Raw genomic sequence first — 20,804 nt, forward strand, 5'->3', positions numbered from 1 at the left:
TGTCTGAATTTGTCAATTTAAACACAATACTTCAGAGAGAGTTTAATATTTGTGCACGTTCTGAGGTGCGGGTTTGCGCACTCGCGTCCTCTGGCTCTTAGATGTTTAAACTGGCAAAGCTTAAATGAGTTTAGTTTAAACACATATTAACGCATGCTGTTCAGATCTCATCTGTGAGCGCGCGATATCAGCACCTGGGTGATGACGGAATAAATGACTGCTCATATTCCAGATTACGGGATTCACGTTGAACAAAAGTGAATGATTTGATATATATATATTAAAGCTCTAGCTAGAATTTTAATGAAAGGGATAGTTAAAAAGCACCTTAAACTCTAATACTTACTAAGGTGCACTGACTTGACTGCCGTAGTTTTTGATGTTAGCTGCAGCTGTTATTCCGCACACAATGATCGGTATGCCTCCACCTATTAAGTAGAATCTGTAGAAGTAAAAAACAATGACAGTTACTAAATGTAATTAGGAAGGTATTATATATCCTCATGTTAGAGCATTACTGCTGGAATACACTACATGACTTATAAGAGCTGAACATATTTTAAATACACTAGGTTTCATACACCGGCTCTGACTTCGGCAACTAGTGTCGATGTATCCAGCCACTATCCAGACTGCAAATCATAGCTAACATTTGGGCAAAAGTTATGTTGCATATTCCGGACTTAAAGGTATAATTCACAAAATAATTAAATAATAAATCAAATACTGTCATAACCAGTGTTTGTTACTGGGACTTATATCTATTAAAAATAAATTGAAATGATTGACAAAGCTAAAATAAAATACAAATATTAGATGAAAAACTTAAGAAAATAGAAAATTAGGAATGTTGCCTTGGCAACTAACTCAAAATAATTTTAAGCACTAAAATTATTCAAAATTACAAAATAAAAGTTAACCAAAAATACTATATATTAATATTATTTTATAGCATACAATGACAGATGTACAAACATTTCAACTAAAATCTAAATAAAAACTGAAAATATAAAAATACAAAATATTAATTAATGCTTTATAAATTAGGTCATGTGACGATCAATTAAATGCTTATGTTTCTGTGTCATAAGATAGTCTTGAGGCTGGATACTATAATGCTACACAAATAATATTTTAAAACAACACTAGTCATAATTCACTCATCGTCCATACAATATATACAATGGCTCAAACACTTATATAATTATATATTTTTTTGGGGGGGGCGACATGAGGGTGAGTAAATGACAATTTTCTTTTTAAGTGAACTATCCCTATAAGGCACATCATTCTAAAATTAATGTACAATTTTCATAAAACAGCCCTGTTTCTGTTGCATTTTTACTGACACCTAGTGGTCAGCAGGAGAAACTAATTTAACACCAACCCAGTCTTGCCTTTTGAGCAATTTAAGTGTCATATTAAAGTTCCCTAAAATAGATCACAGCATGTGTACTTGCTCACATATTGATCATATAAATACAGATATATACCGACTCACATATTATTCATATAAATGATTAATTATTTATAGCTATTATATGATCTGTTTTCCTTATTTGTACATTTGTTCATTTTTGCACAATATTTTTCTCCTCCTCATTCGTTACCTCAGCATAGGTCTGGGTGGAGGCGGAGGCTCGTCCAGCTCCTCGTAGCGCTTGGCCTTCCGCGTCATCTGTTTGTAGATGTTGCGTGCCGTTACGCCGGACCACAGTGCTGAAGCCAGTGTGGAGTAATGCAGCACTATCCCCACCTTCAGCACACGACATTCAAAAACATAAGAGCTCTCCTCAAGAACAACAAAAATTATAATATTCTCGAAATAGTAATGAAAAGTTGATAGCAGTACTGCAGGTCTGCCTGTAAACTGAGAAACATTTATGAAGATTGTGTAAATATTGTCACCTAAACTCTGTATATACACAGAAGAGCAGGCACATACCGCTTGACAAACGCTTGCATTGTACGTTTGGTTGATGCCGCCCACAAACACAGCACAGGTGAGGAGCATATGTGAGCACAGGTTAACCAGCATGTGCCAGCACTTCTTACTCACACGCACCGACCTGCCAACACATGAAAAATTGCATTTAAACCAGCATATTCACAACTTAAATGAACATTTGCTGTTAATTTACTCTCCAGGATGTGCATTAGGTGACTCGTTTTTCTTCTGTAAAATATTTTTTTTTTTGACTGAAATCGTGGTCCTTAGTGATTCACTGAATGCAATGTCAATGGCTACCGTCACTTTGGTGGTCAAAAAGCAGGCAACACAAAAGTAATTCACGCGGCTCCTGACGATATACACTAGTCAACATTTGAAGTGGATCAAAACCTTTCATCAAAGTTGTCCTAAAAACCTAAAACCGAAATGCGTTCTTGTCTTAGTGCAACTTTTTGATCCACTTCAAATTGATTATCACGAATCAAAATGATCGGTGTGTGCAAAAAACGTAATATTATTTACAACATTATTAGATGTAATCCATAGCTTCAGACAAATGGGGAAGGTTTTTCCGCAAAAATAATCTTTCGGACAGTTCGTTGCAATGAACTGGTTCAAATTACCCATTCACCTGTTCATTTACATTTGATGTCACCTATGGGCAGTTATATTAATAAAGCACCCAATAATGACCTATAACGTGAATATTTTACTAAACACCAATAAAAACCTGCTACTGGATTGCTGGGGATGATTTTGTAAATACTATAAAATTTCTTGAAAAACCAATTATTTTGCTTCATAATAACCCAGTGTATTGCCAGGAGCCACAGGTATTCATTTGGTTTCAGCAGCTGTGTGTTTTTTTGCTTCTCAAAATGACGGTAGCCATTGACTTGCATTCAAGAATCACCAAGGATCACGGTTTCAGCTAGAAATCTTCTTCAATTTTTCATTAATCTTTCATCCTGGATGGACCGAGAGCTAGGGGTATTAATTTTGTGTCGCCTGCTCTTTGACTACCAAAGTGCCGGTAGCCATTGACTTGCATTGGCTATGAATCACTAAGGACCACCATTTCAGTAAAAAAAAAAAAAAAAAAAAATCCTCTTTACTGTTTTACTGAAGAAAAACAAGTCACCTAATGTACATCTCAGATGGCCTGAAGGTGAGTAATTTAACAGCAAACTTTCATGTTTGGGTGAACTGTCCCTTTAAAAATGAACTTCACCCCAGCACTTACTTGTGGTGGTAGATATAACTGACTATGACTGACAGCAGGCAGAGCACCAGGATGATGGCTGTGGCGTAGATAACAGGGTGAAGAGGTTCGAAGCAGTACGCGTCGTTCCCGGTTCTGTTTAGATCCTGTTAGACGAGAGGATTTCAATGAATTATATTTGCATTTCAACATCCAATAATTTAGATGTTTTTTTTTCTTGTTCTGGAAGGGTGGGAGTTGAGGATGTGTGAAAAAATATCTAATCACAAACCGAGAGCTCACGGTAAATGTCAATGCCATGAAGGAAAATCAGAAGAAAATTGCACAGCAGATCAATCCAGCAGTAAAAATCCTCAAGTAATTACACGAGAAGAGGATGATGGGAACACTGGAATCCATTACCATCCTGCAGATCCTTATTATTACTTCTGTTCACACAGCAACATCAAACAGTATTTCACACACGGACTCTATCATGTAATGCATTTATATGTACAGTAAATACTGCTTAGCCATGTTATTTTCATATTGTTTATATACTATCAAAGTAATTATACTTTTTTTTTTTTTAATTAGATTTTATTTTTGTTTTCAGTTTACAAGTTAAATGTGGTCTAAGTTTCATCAATTTGCTATGAGCTTGTCATTTTTTTTGTTTTGTTTTGTTTTGTTCTTACTATTTCCATTTAGCTTTGTTTTTATTTCAGTTGTAATGATTTTAGTGATACTTTCAAGGCAGCACTTCTAATATTCAAAAACTTTTAGTTTTTTTTCCTATTTATCCTAAATGTATTGTATAATGTATGTATTTAGAAATTAAAAAAACTTTACTTTTATTTCCAAAGTTGTCAATGCAACATTTCTAATTTTTTGCATTATTTCAATTAACAATTTATTTTGGAGTAATTTAAGAACTTGTCATATTTTCTTTACATTTTATATATATTTACATAAAGAAAAAAAAATGATATGATCATTTGTCATTTATATTACTTGTTAATATTTTATTTTAACTTATTTTTATTTCAGTTTGTGCTTTATTTCAATTAAAACAATATATATATATATATATATATTATATATATATATACACACACACACACACACACACACACACACACACACACACACACACACACACTTATTTAAATTTCCACTCTTAATATCAGTAATGACCACTATGATGTTTCTCTCACCATGGACCACAAAATAAATTGTCCAGCAAAATGTTCAGACTCTTTCCATAGACATTCTAGAAAAACACCACCACCACCAAAAAAAGCAGTATAAAAGTACTACAAGCAACATGTGTGCCAAGTCTTCGAAAGCCTTAATAGTTTATGAAGAAGAGACTGAAATGCATGCCTGCTTTGTCTCTCTCACCATCAGTAAAGCGTAGTTATTAAGTGAATGGCAGGAGATGGTGGTGAAGTTGTCGTCCTGATGGAGGATGCGGCAGCCGTCGCTCTGCCAGCCGCCCTGTCCTCCCAGCAGACTGAAGTTCCAGAAGGAGGGAACGGCGTCCGAGCCGTGCAGGAAGCGCCGCAGGGTCGCGTTCACTGGACTCTGCAGGTTCTTCAGCGGGAAGCCCTCTAAACAACAGCAGGATGGATGCTTAAAGGGTTAGTTCACCCAAAAATGAAAATTATGTCATTAATAACTCACCCTCATGTTGTTCCAAACCCGTAAGACCTCAGTTCATCTTCGGGACACAGTTTAAGATATTTTAGATTTAGTTCGAGAGCTCTCTGTCCCTCCATTGAAGCTGTGTGTACGGTCTACTGTCCATGTCCAGAAAGGTAAGAAAAACATTATCAAAGTAGTCCATGTGACATCAGAGGCTCAGTTAGAATATTTTGAAGCATCGAAAATACATTTTGGTCCAAAAAAAAAAAAAATACGACTTTATTCAGCATTGTCTTCTCTTCCGTGTCTGTTGTGAGTGCGACTGCTGTGACAGTTGACGTATGACGCTGTTAACGTGTTTTCTGGTGCGCCCAATATCAGAGATAACACGTCAGCAGCGTCATTGCAGTGTTGTGAACGCACTCACAACAGACCCGGAAGAGAAGACAATGCTGAATAAAGTTGTAATTAATTTTTATTTTTGGACCAAAATGTATTTTCGATGCTTCAACAAATTCTAACTGTCCCTCTGATGTCACATGGACTACTTTGATGGTGTTTTTCTTACCTTTCTGGACATGGACAGTAGACCGTACACAAAGCTTAAATGGAGGGACTGAGAGCTCTCGGACTAAATCTAAAATATCCTAAACTGTGTTCCGAAGATGAATGGAGGTCTCACGGGTTTGGAACAACATGAGGGTGAGTTATTAATAACAATTTTAATTTTTGGCTGAACTAACCCTTTAATCATTTTGTGTTACAACACACGAGTTCTGGTTGTGGATCATCTTTGATAGTACACTTAGAAATTAAGGTTAATATTAACATTTAAGGTTCCATGAGGAACCTTTCGCATCCGTAGAACCTTTCCATTCCACAGGAGGTTCTTTAGTGGAAAAGGTTCTTTAAATGTTCTTCAAACTAATAAAAAATGGTTCTTTTAACAACTGTTCATTGAAAGGTTTGGGGAACAATAATGGAATTTCTATGACCTTTTCAAACCATTGTTCTTAAGGGTTTATGATAAAAATAGAGTTATAGAAATAGAGCCAACTTAATGTTTAGTTAGGAAGTACACACAATTAATCCATGTGCATCGCTTGTATTGAAAGACAATATAAAGAGTGCCAGTAGTCCAGTAGTCCAGAGGCAGATCTTAGACATTCTGTCCATATCAGCTTCTTCTAAACTCTGCAGCTTTACATGGGATTGCAATCTGTTTCTGCTTAGGCCTCTCATTGAAATCAATCAGTTTTTCCTAGCAGCTCCCTGTGCTGTAGTTTGCCGCCCCCTCACACTTCAGCCGCTCTCCGGCAGCATTATTGCTCTGTTCATGACACGATGCCTCTTTACCTGCTTGAAGCCACAATGTGGGTGGGATGTATTATAATAGTGCAGATCAAATCACAAAAGAAGAAAATAAAAGCACACGGTAAAAAAAAAAAAAATATTTTCAATGTTGTAAATAAAACCAAGAATACTAGAGAATGCTTTACCAGAAAATATAATTTTTACTCTTTCCATTTCAAATCTTCATGTTTAATTCAGTGTGTTACTGTGTTACTCCTATTCTGACCTGGTGCAACATTTTCATGAAAAAAATACTTTTGCAGTAGCACTTTTGTGTTTTATTTAAAAACTTTAAGATATAATTAAACTTTTATTATCCTTGGTTATACTTCTGTACAAGTGTTTTTTTTTTAGTATCACTGATACACTAATATAGTTTTTGTTAATGTTTTGAATTAGATTTTATTTCTAAATGCTCCGTTTTCACTTCTAGTCTAGTTCTAAATCTATATTGGTTTTTAATTTGTCCATTAATTTATGTTAATCAATGAATTCATTTGCATTAACTGTTGTAGCCATTTAAGAAAATAAAGTTTTTAGTTTTATTCTTATGTTTAAATATTATTTGTTTGTGCTTTGTTTCAGTTTAATATGTTAATTATGAAAGAAGTTTGTGTAATTTGTGAACTTCATGTGTGGAAATTTGTCTGTACCTTTGACTATTGTATATTATTTTGCTTTCTAGCCAGGTAGAAATATTGTATAACATCAACAATGAGGATCTGTCTGATCTGTCCCGAGGCGTTGAGTGTGTTCTTACCGATCTTTGTGAGGATCACAGGTGTGACCACACTCCTCCTCTTACTGCCGTCGCTCAGGAGGGTGGAGTTGCCTGTCGGAGGAAACAGTTTGCCGTTGCGGAAAGCCAGCAGGTGTAGCTTATAGACGGCTTCATCAGCCTGACCCGAGCTTCCCAGAGACAAGAAGAGAGACGGGGGAAGCTGCAGAGACGCCTCCACGATAGTGTTCTGCAGACGTGGAGATGCAATAACGTTACTGTCAGAGCATGATGGATATATTCCTGCTTCCACAGCTTTATTGGAGTTCTCGCTTTGAAGAAGCGCTCGCTTTATAGGTTATGACAAATCCACTGTATAGATACAGGAAGTAGACAGCGATAGACAGTGTTAAGCTGCAACACCGGTTATGCCACTTGCGCATTGTTTACATTTTTTATAGTAATAAAAATAATTCAATTAGAGAACAGTCACTGCAATTAAAAACTGAATGACCGAACATGCCAAACGGATCAGATTTTATTTATGACGGGAGGAGAGTGAGGTGAGACAGAAGAGACAAAAGCTAATTATTTAGTTTTGAAACTAAAGGCAAAAACGGCTGTTTGGAAATATTTTGGGTTTTGAAAAGCCTGTTGACTTTTGCCGTTTATCTAAGGTGACTTCTGAACATTTGTTTCTTATTTAATTGGTTCCACAGTGTTTGTTGATTTTTACTCTATTTAAACTTTGTGTAATTTATCTACTTATTTAAATTCGACATCAAGGTATATGCCGTGCCTCAAAGACTTCTTATTCATTTTGCTAATAAACATTCTACGTTTATTATTTATTTGGTTCCACAGTGTTTACTTGTTACTTTTTATTAGTCCTAGCCTATAGCATGGTGTATTTTTATTCGTCTTGTTAAGAATACCGTATTTTTCGGACTATAAGTCGCATCAGTCCAAAAATACGTCATGATGAGGAAAAAAAATATAAGTCGCATTTATTTAGAACCAAGAACCGAGAGAAAACATTACCGTCTACAGCCGCAAGAGGGCGCTCTATACTGCTCAGGGGTAGACTACAGGAGCAATGAGCAGCATAGAGCGCCCTCTCGTGGCTGGAGACGGTAATGTTTTCTCTTGGTTCATTTCTCTCGGTTCATGTCAAATGAATTTTGATAAATAAGTCACACCTGACTATAAGTCACAGGACCAGCCAAACTATGAAAAAAGTGCGACTTATAGTCCGGAAAATACGGTAGTACTATGATCACAATTAAACCCGAATTGCAGCTAATTTGAAAGTGAAAGTAATATATATATTCACGCCACATTTACAAGCGATTTTAATTAATTTATTCATTTTTAAGGCCGTGCCAGCATCAAGGCTATTTTCATGGTGATTTCCGAATAAATTGCACAAGGTATACAATAAACAAAAAGACATTTCAATTCTACACTAGACAAAAATTATAAGGTGATACATTTAAAAAAAAAAATCAGTTAAACACACCTCTGAATAAAACCACTGTCTATTTACATTAAAAACAGTACAATCCAATAAAATATGCTTTGTGATCATGCTAGTTTGGCGAGTAAGGCATGATGGTGGTTCTTCACCCTTTAAATAATATCCATGTGTGAGTCTTGTATGACCTAAAAGACACCTTGTAAAAACAAATTAGTCACACCTACATTTAAAATTAGTATATAAAAAAATGTGTACACTAGCATTGTTTCCTATAGCTTGTTTTCTGGACATTTATCCCATTCCATCAGCCAGATTCATTATCACAGGTTTGACATCACAAAAAGGAATCTGACATTCTTAAATATTCAGCTTGAGTGCTTCTTGTCAGTGATTCCTGCTTTACAAGCTATTTATAAGTGAAGGAAAGCAAGGAAAAGACCTGTATTATCGGTGCTGTCACACACTGATTAACTGGTTGGGAAACGGCCTCACCGTCACAACCCTAACAGGAAGGACTCGAGACGAAATGCTTACTTTGAGAGCCAGTGCAGACAGGTTGCTGGTCACGTTGCATTTGAAGCTGAGCTGGCGCTCTGGGTTGATGTCGGGGTCTCTGGGTGTGCGCTCCGGTGAAAGCTTCTGGAACAGAGTGCAGGTCATTCCATTGAAGCTGCTGGCCTTGATGGCATGAGCCTCCAGAGCAATGTTGTGAGAGTTCTGCTGAAACAGGTGGTTACAATATCATCCACATGTTACTGTATGACTGTGAACACCGGCTCCCCTTAAACCACTCTGTAACAATCTACACTTCCTTCTTACTTTTATTCAGCGAGGATGCATTCAACTGGTGAAAAGTGACAGCATTTATAATGTTACAAAAGATTTTGTTTCCAAATATATATTAGGTGTTTTAACTATGAGCTGTGTAGAATGTACTTATTTTGGTTATTAAGGGTGGGATCTGGTTGATTTGGTTAGGTTTAAGGGCTAGAAGCTGATTTGTAGGATGTGAATACAGAAATTAATTATAGGTGTAATTACATCCATTTTTTAGATTTCAGTGTCAGTACATAGTGGCTAAAGACATTTTATATAAAGTGGGTCTAAGATTTCCATTTAAAATAAATGTAAAATGTATTACAGATAACACATAAATATGAAGCATTCATAACAACCAGAAATGTTTCTTGAGCAGTAAATCCGTGTATGATTTCTGAAAGATCATGTGACACTGAAGACTGGAGGAATGATGCTGAAAATTCAGCTTGGATCACAGCAATAAATTACATTTTAAAATATATTCATATATGAATTAGCTTTTAAAAACTGCAAAAACCTTTCACAATATTACTGTTTATCCTGTGTTATTGATCACATAATTGCATCCTTTGGAAGCAGAAGTGATGTAACCTATATTTTGTGTTTTAAAATGTAAAGTGTTCAACAGTATATACACTTTTTCAGTTTAAATATGTTATATAAACTGTTCAACTGCTGAAAAAAATATGAATTTATTATTTTTATAATCTACACACATCTCGTCTAAACATACTAACACTATACTCTGTGTGTATGTATATATATATATATATATATATATATATATATATATATATATATATATATATATATATATATATATATATATATATATATATTTTTTTTTTTTTTTTATCAATCAGTTTGGTATTATCAATCAAGAGACCTATGAAATCATTTTGTATCGTCACCTAATTTGTAAAAGCAAAGAAATCTCATCTACAGTAATGTACCGACAATGGGGGGTTCTGGAGGGTTTAACATTTTAACATTTTTGTTAACAGAAATTAGAAAGACATAAAGCTAAATATTAATATGAAATTAAACAAAAATGATTACATTGAAAGCTAACAATTTAAAAAGCAAAAAAATATTAATACATAATAAAATCTCTCATAATCAAGAGCTTGAGCAGACTTTTCAAATCCGAGTCAAAATGCACAGTTGAAGCGGTTTTCTCACAGTACTCACGGTAGAATAGGCCAGAGCCCCGTTACTGATTCGGAGAAGGGCAATTCTCTGCAGGGACTCAACGATACGAGAGCAAGCTCGCGCCTCCCTCTGAGCCATCCATAACACTCGCTCATCAGCCAGCATCAGATTACTGGAGATATCCACCATCACATCTCCCAGCTGAGAGAGGAAACACAGTTAGAGACAACACCGATGATCCCTCCAGGCCCACAAACACACCGCACACTCCTGAAATCAACTTAACATCACATTATCACCTCAACTAAACAACACAATCACATTCAGAAAAATGCTAATGAGTTCATGTTTCCCGGAAGAACTAAAACGTGTTTAGTGGGATGCGTCCGCACATTGCGAATGTTATCAAAAAACAATGCTGCAAACGCTGGAGTGATAAAGGCCTGTTCTTTGTCCTAAACAAAGTCACATAACCGAAGCTAAATCGTGAGGCAAGTCTAATTCAATAAGCAGGCGCTACATGATAACATTTCCCCTCAACACTGAGTGAAGTGCAACCTGATCCTGAAAAACTGCTTCTACGTTCCTCTGTGGCCCAGTGTCCAGATCCCTCCATTCTGATCCTATCTGCACCTCTCCTCACTGACTGAATTAAATTTAGCATAACGGATTTTAGTTTTCAACGGTGTGATTGTGTAACTTACACTAATAAATTTAATTCAATCAGTTGCCGAGACAGCATTTCTAGTTTGTTAGTTTTAACTTAAGTACTAAAAATAAAACCAAAATTGAATGAATGAATTAAGATTTTATTCATTTTTATTCATTTTCAAATCTGAAAAAAAAAAAAAAAAACACAATTCTGAAAATTCTGACTAAAAATAATACAGAAAAAAAAATTGGTGAATAACTGAAATAAGTTTAAGCTTAAATTAAACAAAATCAGAAATAAAAACTATCATTATATAAAGATTACTAACATATTGGTAGCGGAGAGCACATTTGAATTGGAGTAAAATGTAGATCGATCACACTTTTAAATTCTCAAACATTTCAAACAATTCTCCTAAATTCCCAAGTTTTCGAAGACTGTGGGAATCCTGGTCTTACAGTGAACAGCTGAGGATGTCAGTAAAATAACACATGTCTTGATTTTTGGCTAATTGTAATTGTTGTTTTGTCACCTCTAAAATTCCCTGGATCTGAGGCCTTATGTGATTTGTGACCCTGGGGCACAAAACCAGTCTTAAGCCGCTGGGGTATATTTATAGCAATAGCTAAAAAAGTAAATAAAAATAAAATAAAAAAATAAAACTTGTAGATTTTTCTTTTATGTCAAAAATCATTAGGGTATTAAGTAAAGATCATGTTCCGTGAAGATATTATGTAAATTTACTACCGTAAATATTTAAAAAACCTAATTTTTGATTATTAATATGCATGGCTGAGAATTCATTTGGACAACTTCAAAGGATATTTTCTCAATATTTTGACTTTTCTGCACAATAAGATTCCAGATTTTCAAATAGTTGTATCTCAGCCAAATATTGTCCGATCCTAACAAACCATACAGCAATGGAAAGCTGAATAAATAAAACTCTCAGAAGATGTATATATCTCAATTAAAAAAATTGACACTTATGAAAAAAGTGTTTATGTGAGAAAAGTGTTAGACTTTTGCATTGCACAGAGAGAAAGAGAGAGAATAAAAAAAAGATTATTCAGACCCTGTACAGACACTATATGACTTTAATTGATTTGACTCGCCTCTTTATACTTTTCGGCAAACTTGCCGATCTTCTCGATCATCTCGGCTACAAAGATCACGTCCACCTTGTCAGAGAAGTTGGGCGCTTCTGCGGTGTAAGCCAACAGCTGCTGCGCCGTCTGGACCGCATTGGTCAGATTCAGAGGCATCTGACGTACCAGACAAAAAGAAATAAATAAATAACAAGAAAATGAGACTGAAATATTATGTCTGACATAAACCACAAAAAAAGGTGCATGATGAGGATTAAACACAGAATACTGCACGGCTCAACTGCTTTGCCCAATGCACAGTTACACTTGTCTACCTGATTGATGATAAAAAGCACACGCGTGACGTCTTTCATATATTCACAGCGTGAGTAGTCGTCCTCTTCCCACTGTCCACTGCGGCCACATCGCCTCCACGCGCGCCGATCTTCTGCCGAGCTGCCCGAGTAAATGCCAGCTCCGCTCACCTGCCGTTTACAGGGCAAGTACGCCGTGATGCCAGCCAGTGTCCGAGGCCATCTGCACACAGACACGTTCAATACATGCTCATGCACAACTACAAAAAAAGTACCAATTTGTCTGTGATGTTGAATAGAAATAAATAGCCTTAAATGGGAATATATTTGGTTTGATTTAACAGAATATGCAATGAAAAAATAAGTCGAAGCTGAAAGTTGAAGCTTGCACTGCAATATGTATCGCTTAGATCTGTAATATCTCCACTAGAGTGCAGCGAAGAGCTTAAAAAATACACTGGTTTGATATCTTCAGCTATGTATACACAACTGATTCACTGATCCAAATCTATCATAATCATATTTATACTGTTTATTGCTCTTTCAACACCTTTACTAAAGCAAAGTTTAGAATCTGGAAAATTTTTCTCTGAAAGAAATTATACTTTTATTCAGTAAGCATGTATTAAATTGACCAAAAGTGACAGTGAAGACATTTACAAGTAATAAGATTTATACCTCGTCTGAAATCTGAATAAATAATCTTTCCATTGATGCACGGTTTGTTAAGATCGGACAATATTTGAAAATCTGGATTCTGAGGGTGCAAAAAAATCTAAATATTGAGAAAATCTCCTTTAAAGTTGTCCAAATAAATTCTATATATATATATATTAACATTTATGTATTTACAGTAGAAAATTCACAAAATATTTTCATGGAACATGATCTTTACTTAATATCCTAATGATTTTTGGCATAAAAGAAAAACGGATAATTTTGACCTCTTTGGCTATTGCTACTGCGTTTGTGCTCCAGGGTCACATATCAGAATGATTTTTTTAAAGGATCATGTGACACTGAAGACTAGAGTAATGTTGCTTTAAATTCAGCTTTGCATCGCAAAAATAAATTACATTTTTACATTTCAATAAGAATAAAAAAGTAATTTAAATTGTAATAATATTTCAGTTTCTTTACTCTATTTTGAATCAAATAAGCACAGCCTTGGTGATCAGTAGAGACGGTCAAAAGCACTGAAGTTTTAGCAGCTCTGAACTGTGCACAGCATCATGTGATCAGATGTTCACTGGACTCACCTGTAGTCCCCTTTGTTGTTTGCGACCCGATCTGGCAGGCAGTATTTGGCAGAGCTCTCCAGAACCACGATGTGGACCGTCCTAGTGTTGTTTCCTCGACTGGTGCGCACGTGACACTCCCAGTCCCCAGTGAACCCCGGCTGGATGTTGGAGATGGTCAAGGCGCTGTGTGAGGACAGGTCAACATTATGAATTCAGCATACCGATTTTAGTATTTCACAGTGTCATTGTCAATTGAAACTAAAAGTAAAACAATTACAAAACTTCTGAAATGAAGCTGAAAAAATAAACTATATACAGAAAAATTATATATATATATATATATATATATATATATATATATATATATATATATATATATATATATATATATATATATATATATATATATAATATTAAAACCTAAAAAATACGAAATGTGTTTTGAAAACTAATTGAAACAAGTTTCATAAATAAATGAGCTGTAATAATTTAACTACAGTTTTTGCTAGATAACATGTAGATTGATCTCAAAGAAAAATCAAGATTACGCGTTTATCTCTCAGTAATACACACACACACACACATATAGTAGTCAACATTTAAAGTGAATCAAAAAGTTAATCAAAGTTATCCTAATACAAGAACGGGTATTGTTTTAGGTTTTAGGACAACTTTGATTAACTTTTTTGATCTACTTCAAATGTTGAATACTGCGCGCGCGCGCGCACACACACACACACACACACACACACACACACACACACACACACACACACACACACACACACACACACACACACACACACACACACACACACACACACACACACACACACACACACACACACACACACACACACACACACACACACACACACACACACACACACACACACACACACACACACACACACACACACACACACACACACACACACACACACACACACACACACACACACACACACACACAGACAGACAGACAGACAGACAGACAGATAAAATAGCAAAATTATTAAAACATAAAATAGAATTACCGGTACCACAATTGAAGCTAAAATAAACAAGAAAACTTAAAAATTAGCTTCTATTTTTATAAATACTACAATAGTATAAATACTGCTAAAATAGCACCAGTATTCACACGGATGCTTTGGCAGGATATACAACCTACATTTTTCTTCCTTTTCTTTAAAATGTTACTTTTCTTTTTTGAGATCTGGTGTTTTCCAGCACAATGTTGGTAGATCAAGTGTGAGTTTGTGTTTCAGGTATACATATATCGTCATGCTCCAAGGCAAACACAGCTCACAGTGTGATTCACGCATATCTAGTGTGCAGAAACGTCATTCTGCGGTCAGTATTGGGTTTGGTATCTCCTTCACGGCTGGCTTCTATTACCTGGCTATTAAAGAGCAGTTCTGCACCATGCTTTTCTCGATGTAGATGCCCTGAGTGGCATCAGGCTCCACCATCTTCCCGTCCTGATACCACAGAACCTGCATGTCCTCGTCCACGAACGAGGCCATGCACTGAAACGGCAGGCTGTCTCCCTGGAAGACGATCTGATGCTGGGACGGAGTCATCTGGAATGAGGGAAGCTCTAGAGGAGCGTCTAAAATAGAGAAGGGTGAAAAACAACAGAAACCCTGTGGTGAGCCACAGATGACTGCTATGTGCAAAAGCTGACATTAATGAGTGATCCGAGAGCAGTTTTATTGTAGTTCTTGCACAAGCTATGGTTACAAAAGTCCAAAATCAACATAAAGGGAGGCCTGAACCCAGGCTGAAAGTCTTATATCACAGGATTACTTTTGCTTTTGGCCGAGGAGAGCGTGTCTGTACTAGTAAAAGAACAGGAGATCAATGGTTTCGTGCTTTCTTTCAGAAACCAATCATGTATTCTCTTCCACTCATTTAGATTTTAGACTATTAGGAAAAAAAGTATCATTTTACTTTAAAAGATTAGAGATTTAATGTGTCACAGGTCATGGAAAGCCAAGGTCTGGTTTCTCTTATCAGACTACATGTTGCACAATGTCATTAAAATATAACAAAATAAGGCACTCATCTCATTTCATCCAGTTTAATAACACTTTAGGCAAAACCTGACCTATTTGCTCATGTGTGCAGTGTTGTTATTGTTAACCCAAACTAAAACTATTAAAACTGTTTTTATGATTTGAAATCAAGCTAAATTAAAAGTTAAATGAAAAACCTGAACAAAATTGAAATGTTACCTTAGCAGCTAAATTCGATACAGTTTTTTTTTAAAAAAGCAAAAAGCTCATTAAAAAAAATTACAATACAATACAAAAATGGTATTTTGTATTTGGATTAAACAAATAAAGTGAATGTAAGCATGTAGGCATATATTATGGGTTACAATCACATTACAATGTAACATTGCAATCTAAAAACAAAGACAAAATATTTTTAAAGTTAAAGTAACTAAACTAAAAAATGAAATGAAAATCACAAACTGAGTAAAAAGGATATTTTGATTAGCCTATTACACTTTACAGTTATCATACAAATACACTTACTTGTAGATTTGAAATTCTACATATTCTACATACACAAATTCTTCACATTTATTGTCTAACTACAAATATTTCAGCAAAATGTATACTTTAGTCAGAGTAATTGCGCTCCTATTTCTTTGAGCTCAGTCTGTTTGGCACGCATGCGCTCGTTCTAAATGAAGTCTGTGGAGATTAACAGAGAATCGCTAAAGCAGAAACTCATGCACTTCTGACAGCAAAATGGAAATATTTCCATTGGATTTTTAACATTTACAGATGGAGAATATACCTGTGCAATGTGAGTAGTAGGCGGCACTAGATTTTTGCGTAGTTTGAGGTCAAATTGCGCACAGGTTGGCAGGTCTGTATATATATTCAAGGGGTGTAACGGTACGTGTATTCATACCGGACCGTTTCGGTACAGGGCTTTCGGTACGGTGCACGTGTGTACCGAATGACCAAATGCAATATTTTGTGTGCGGAACATACTCCGCATTCAGTGCAAATCCCGCCCTGCAGCTGATTCTAAGGCCGGTGACACACTGGCTGCGTGGCGTGAGTACTGCTACTGTAGGTGACATAGAGGGAGGCCGCCGACAGACCAGGATCATGTCTTCACGACAACAATATCTATACTTCATGTTGAGCATAAATATAAAGCCTACTGATAAAGGACACCGTCAACAGTATTGACGGCAAAATAGACTATGTTTGACAGGTGCAATATGCCAGTGTGTCACCGGCCTAAGGTTTTCAAAAGGCATCACGCGAGTGTGAACATCACTACAACTAGGAAAAAAATGATTGTAATTCAAACGCAGCTCCCGTCGGCATTTAAACAGACCTTTGCTCTTAATTCTGATCGGTCCAACGCAATAACGAAATCTGAGCAGATTTAAAAACTGAAACTGTTGATGCTGCACTTTACACTTTGGAAAAGTTATATATATTTTTAAAAATGAGCAGGCCTACAAGCTGGGATTGGTAATGCTGCACTGTAATCATAGTTATTCATTTATATTTTTCATGATATTTTATGATATGATATTGGTTTGAGACTGAGAGTATTTTATTTAGTGGAGAACTTTGCAGCAGTATTTTATTTCTTATTCTTTTTTTATTTTATATATATTTTATTAAAAAGTAAACAAATTGTAAAAAAAAAAAAAAAAAAAAAAAAGTTTATAGTAATAAACAACCTGCAGTTTAATGTTTGCATTTCTTTTGCTTACTGTACCGAAAATGAACTGAACCGTGACTTTACAACGAACCATGATTTTTGCGTGCCGTTACACCCCTAATATATATAAAATAACACTGATTATGACTGTGATGGTGAGTGTGTATTCTTACCACAGGTGAGTGTTTGGGGTCTGAGCGAGGTTATCAGCTGACCCTGCAGGGAGCGAGGGAACGAGCAGCGAGTCTCCTTCACCCCGATCGCCTTCTCTTTGATCCAGACCACCAGCCATCGCAGGTTACAGTCGCACAGAAGATAAGGGCTATCAAACTCCCTAAAAATCATAACTACATCAGCGCCATTGATAAGCTCACAAGAACATTCCCTTCGACAGAGTGTGTGTCAACAGTCTGAGGGTAAACTTTCAACATGTTTGAAGACATGCCAGGTGTTACAAAAGCTTAACTCGAGCATTTAAGTTAAAGAATACGAAGCGTGTAAACAGACATTAATAAACTTTAATAAACAGCAATCTGCATTTTATTTTAGGTGGCCATTTGTGCTTCCACTGCAATTTTGTGTGCAAATGATGCAAAACAAAACTAAACACTTACAGTATTTTCAGAGAGCCGAGGCTGTCGAAAATCCCTTGAGAGAGTGAAGAAAACTTGTTCTCCGAAAGGTTACTGCAGTAAAAGACGGAGAATTAATGAGTAAAATGTACCATGCTTAATTGAAACTGATGTATCATGAGTAATTTTTTGCACTGAGAAAACGGTAAACATCACCAACAGTTAGAAAAGAAATCACAAGCAACATGTGGAATTAAACATGAAGGTTTGAATTACAAGAAATGAAACATTTTCTTGTAAAATGTACTCCAAAATAATCTTTGTTTCAGAGTTATTCAAGTTAACTACAACAAAAACCATAAAACTGGTTACTTGAAATAAAAGACAGTTTATCTTTTTATTTTTATAAAATTGTTATATTCATATATTTCATTTCTGCTAGTTGCAACATTTCTCAACTTGATTTAGTCTATTTTGATGCACTAAAATAAAATACTAAAAACATTTTTAAAAAACCTGCGCTGAATTAAACATTTAATCGAAAACTATTAAAAAATGCACTTAAAAATAAAAAATACAAACAAATGTACTAAAAAGTTAACTTAAAAACAGAATATATACAAATAAATTAATAAAACTATCATCTCTATGTATCTCGGTGGCAGAGGTGGAAAGAGTACAAAAATATTCTACTCAAGTAAAAGTACCATTACATTAATGAAATTTTACTTAAGTACAAGTAAAAGTACCAGTCTAAAAATCTACTCAAGTAAAAGTAAAAAGTAGCTCATTTAAAATGTACTCAGAGTAAAAATTACTTAGTTACATTTTAACAGTGGGAGGGAGTCAAAAATGGGACAGGCCAAGGGTGTCAAACTCAGTTCCTGGAGGGCCACAGTCCTGCACAGTTTAGATATAACCCTAATTAAACACACCTGATCCAGCTAATCTAATCATTTAGGTTTATTTGAAAACTACATGATATGTGTGCTGGAGCAGGGTTAGGGCTATGGCCCTCCAGGAACTGAGTTTGACACCCCTGGGATAGGTCTATTAATCTCAAACTAGTTGTTTTTAATTAAAGGAATCAGTTATTTAGAATAATAAAACATTTGGGCTGTTACCAGGCAAATCAGTATCAACAAACTCATCTTTTAATGCAGAGGAAATGCAGAAGAATCATTGGAAGTGGCATTTAGATGTATTACACTGTTTAGTGCAGGACAAGAATGCATTTAACCTGCAGTTACAAATGCATGAATAATGTTTTGATATACAAGACATAAAATGTTGAATACTCATTTGAAATGATAAGAAATTATAAAAAAAAAAATCAAAAGATACTTTAAATGTGAAATTAAAATGGCCAGTATGTGTCAGCAAGTCACTGTTAATAAGGGAGTCATTGCGATTGAACCGAATCATTTAAACGATTGATTCATTCAGGAACGAAACACTGTCACGTTGCTCAGAGACGCAAAACTGTGCTTTGGTGGCTGTGTTTGGAATTATTTTCTGTTGTAGAAATAGAGCTAAAAAAGGCAATATGGTGTCTAAAACGCAAGTCTCTTAATTAACTTCTTTACTGAACTGTTATATATATGTATGTATGTATGTATATGTTCATGATGATTTTTGGAGGAAAAGACGGCCTTCTTTGTGTGATTTTGATTTAATATATGAAATTATAAAAATATGTGAATTTTCTGCCCCTATATCTTCAATTTTGTGATCATTCTAAATGCATTTTAGGAGACTGAATCACACAGTGAAAGAACGCACTATAAATGTGCGCGCATATCATTAAAACAAAAATTATGATATTATCACAGACGATATATATAGCACACTCCTCACCACTGTCTTTTTGGCTAATTTGTGCAAAACCTCTTGCTAAAATGTCAAAGCTTCATTTTAACCACCAATGCAACGATGCAATTATTTAGCTTACCCTCTACATTCTTGCGAAGGGTTGATGTCTTGTCGAGATTTTATAAGCTGCTAGTTTGGTCTTCCTTCGAGTTCAACTTCAGAATATGACGGGGTTTCGTTTTCAGCGGTGTCTGCACCACTAACGCCTGTTTTGTCCGTCTGCATCTTTCTTGTGATTTTAGCGCCAGTTTGCCCTCCTGTCCATTATTTACTGACGTAGTTTCCAGGGAGCGATTGTTTTTTTTTTTTTTTTTACTCCGTGTGTAATGTGTTTTAAAATGTAGCGAAGTACAATACTTTAAACAAAATATACTTAAGTAAAAGTAAAATTACAGATTTAAAAAAATTACTTTAAAAAGTATTAGTACACAAAAAAGCTACTCAATTACAGTAACGCGAGTAAATGTAATTCGTTACTTTCCACCTCTGCTCGGTGGTACTAAACTAAACCTGCTTTGTTTAATTAGCAACTTAAAAAGAAAAAGAAAACTAAAATATAGTCTAGTTTTTATATTGTTTAATGTGTCCTTGAGTTAGTGCTGATAAATTAAATAGATTACCATTACTACTATTATGAAATATTACACACTGCTCTGGACATCTGTGAAAAACTGCGCAAAATTATTTTAATGTTTTGTGGACAACTTTCATAACCACTCTCATATTTGCTGAAAAAAAAAAAAAAACTTAAGGCCTGTAATTCTGGTCCCATTTATTCAAGTGGGATCCATTAACATATTAAACTAAAAAGCCTCATTACGAACGGTTTATGTTTTCAATTTTTGTCCTGTATACCCTTGACAACACATCTGTTTGGGGCGCAATCTGTTGAGTTTCAGCTGCTGTCTTAATTGAAATGACTGATTCGGCTGTAATCTTCACCTTCAGCAGGTGAAGACGACGCGTTTACAGTTCCTCACGGGACGGCTGCGTTCACATGCTCATCTAACAACACCTGTTACCAGCTTTAGCTTTCTGTGAA

The 20,804-nt window shown here is 35.4% G+C and overlaps 1 protein-coding gene across 1 annotated transcript in view; it reads right to left on the bottom strand.

The window, feature by feature from the left end:
• The window catches only part of LOC132127137 (adhesion G protein-coupled receptor A3), a 54,420-nt gene that overhangs the window by 6,083 nt on the left and 27,533 nt on the right, over positions 1-20,804 (bottom strand). Inside the window, exons 5-18 of the mRNA XM_059538797.1 lie at positions 17,933-18,004; positions 17,492-17,652; positions 15,015-15,228; positions 13,632-13,796; positions 12,394-12,595; positions 12,086-12,235; positions 10,358-10,519; positions 8,882-9,064; positions 6,913-7,120; positions 4,557-4,765; positions 3,195-3,319; positions 1,946-2,069; positions 1,611-1,756; positions 347-442 (exon numbers count right to left, since the gene is read on the bottom strand). Of these exons, the coding sequence (XP_059394780.1) occupies positions 347-442; positions 1,611-1,756; positions 1,946-2,069; positions 3,195-3,319; positions 4,557-4,765; positions 6,913-7,120; positions 8,882-9,064; positions 10,358-10,519; positions 12,086-12,235; positions 12,394-12,595; positions 13,632-13,796; positions 15,015-15,228; positions 17,492-17,652; positions 17,933-18,004 (2,217 nt within the window). The remainder of the gene's footprint in view (positions 1-346; positions 443-1,610; positions 1,757-1,945; positions 2,070-3,194; positions 3,320-4,556; positions 4,766-6,912; positions 7,121-8,881; positions 9,065-10,357; positions 10,520-12,085; positions 12,236-12,393; positions 12,596-13,631; positions 13,797-15,014; positions 15,229-17,491; positions 17,653-17,932; positions 18,005-20,804) is intronic.

Source organism: Carassius carassius, chromosome 3 (genome assembly GCF_963082965.1).
Source record: "Carassius carassius chromosome 3, fCarCar2.1, whole genome shotgun sequence".
NCBI lineage: Eukaryota > Metazoa > Chordata > Actinopteri > Cypriniformes > Cyprinidae > Carassius > Carassius carassius.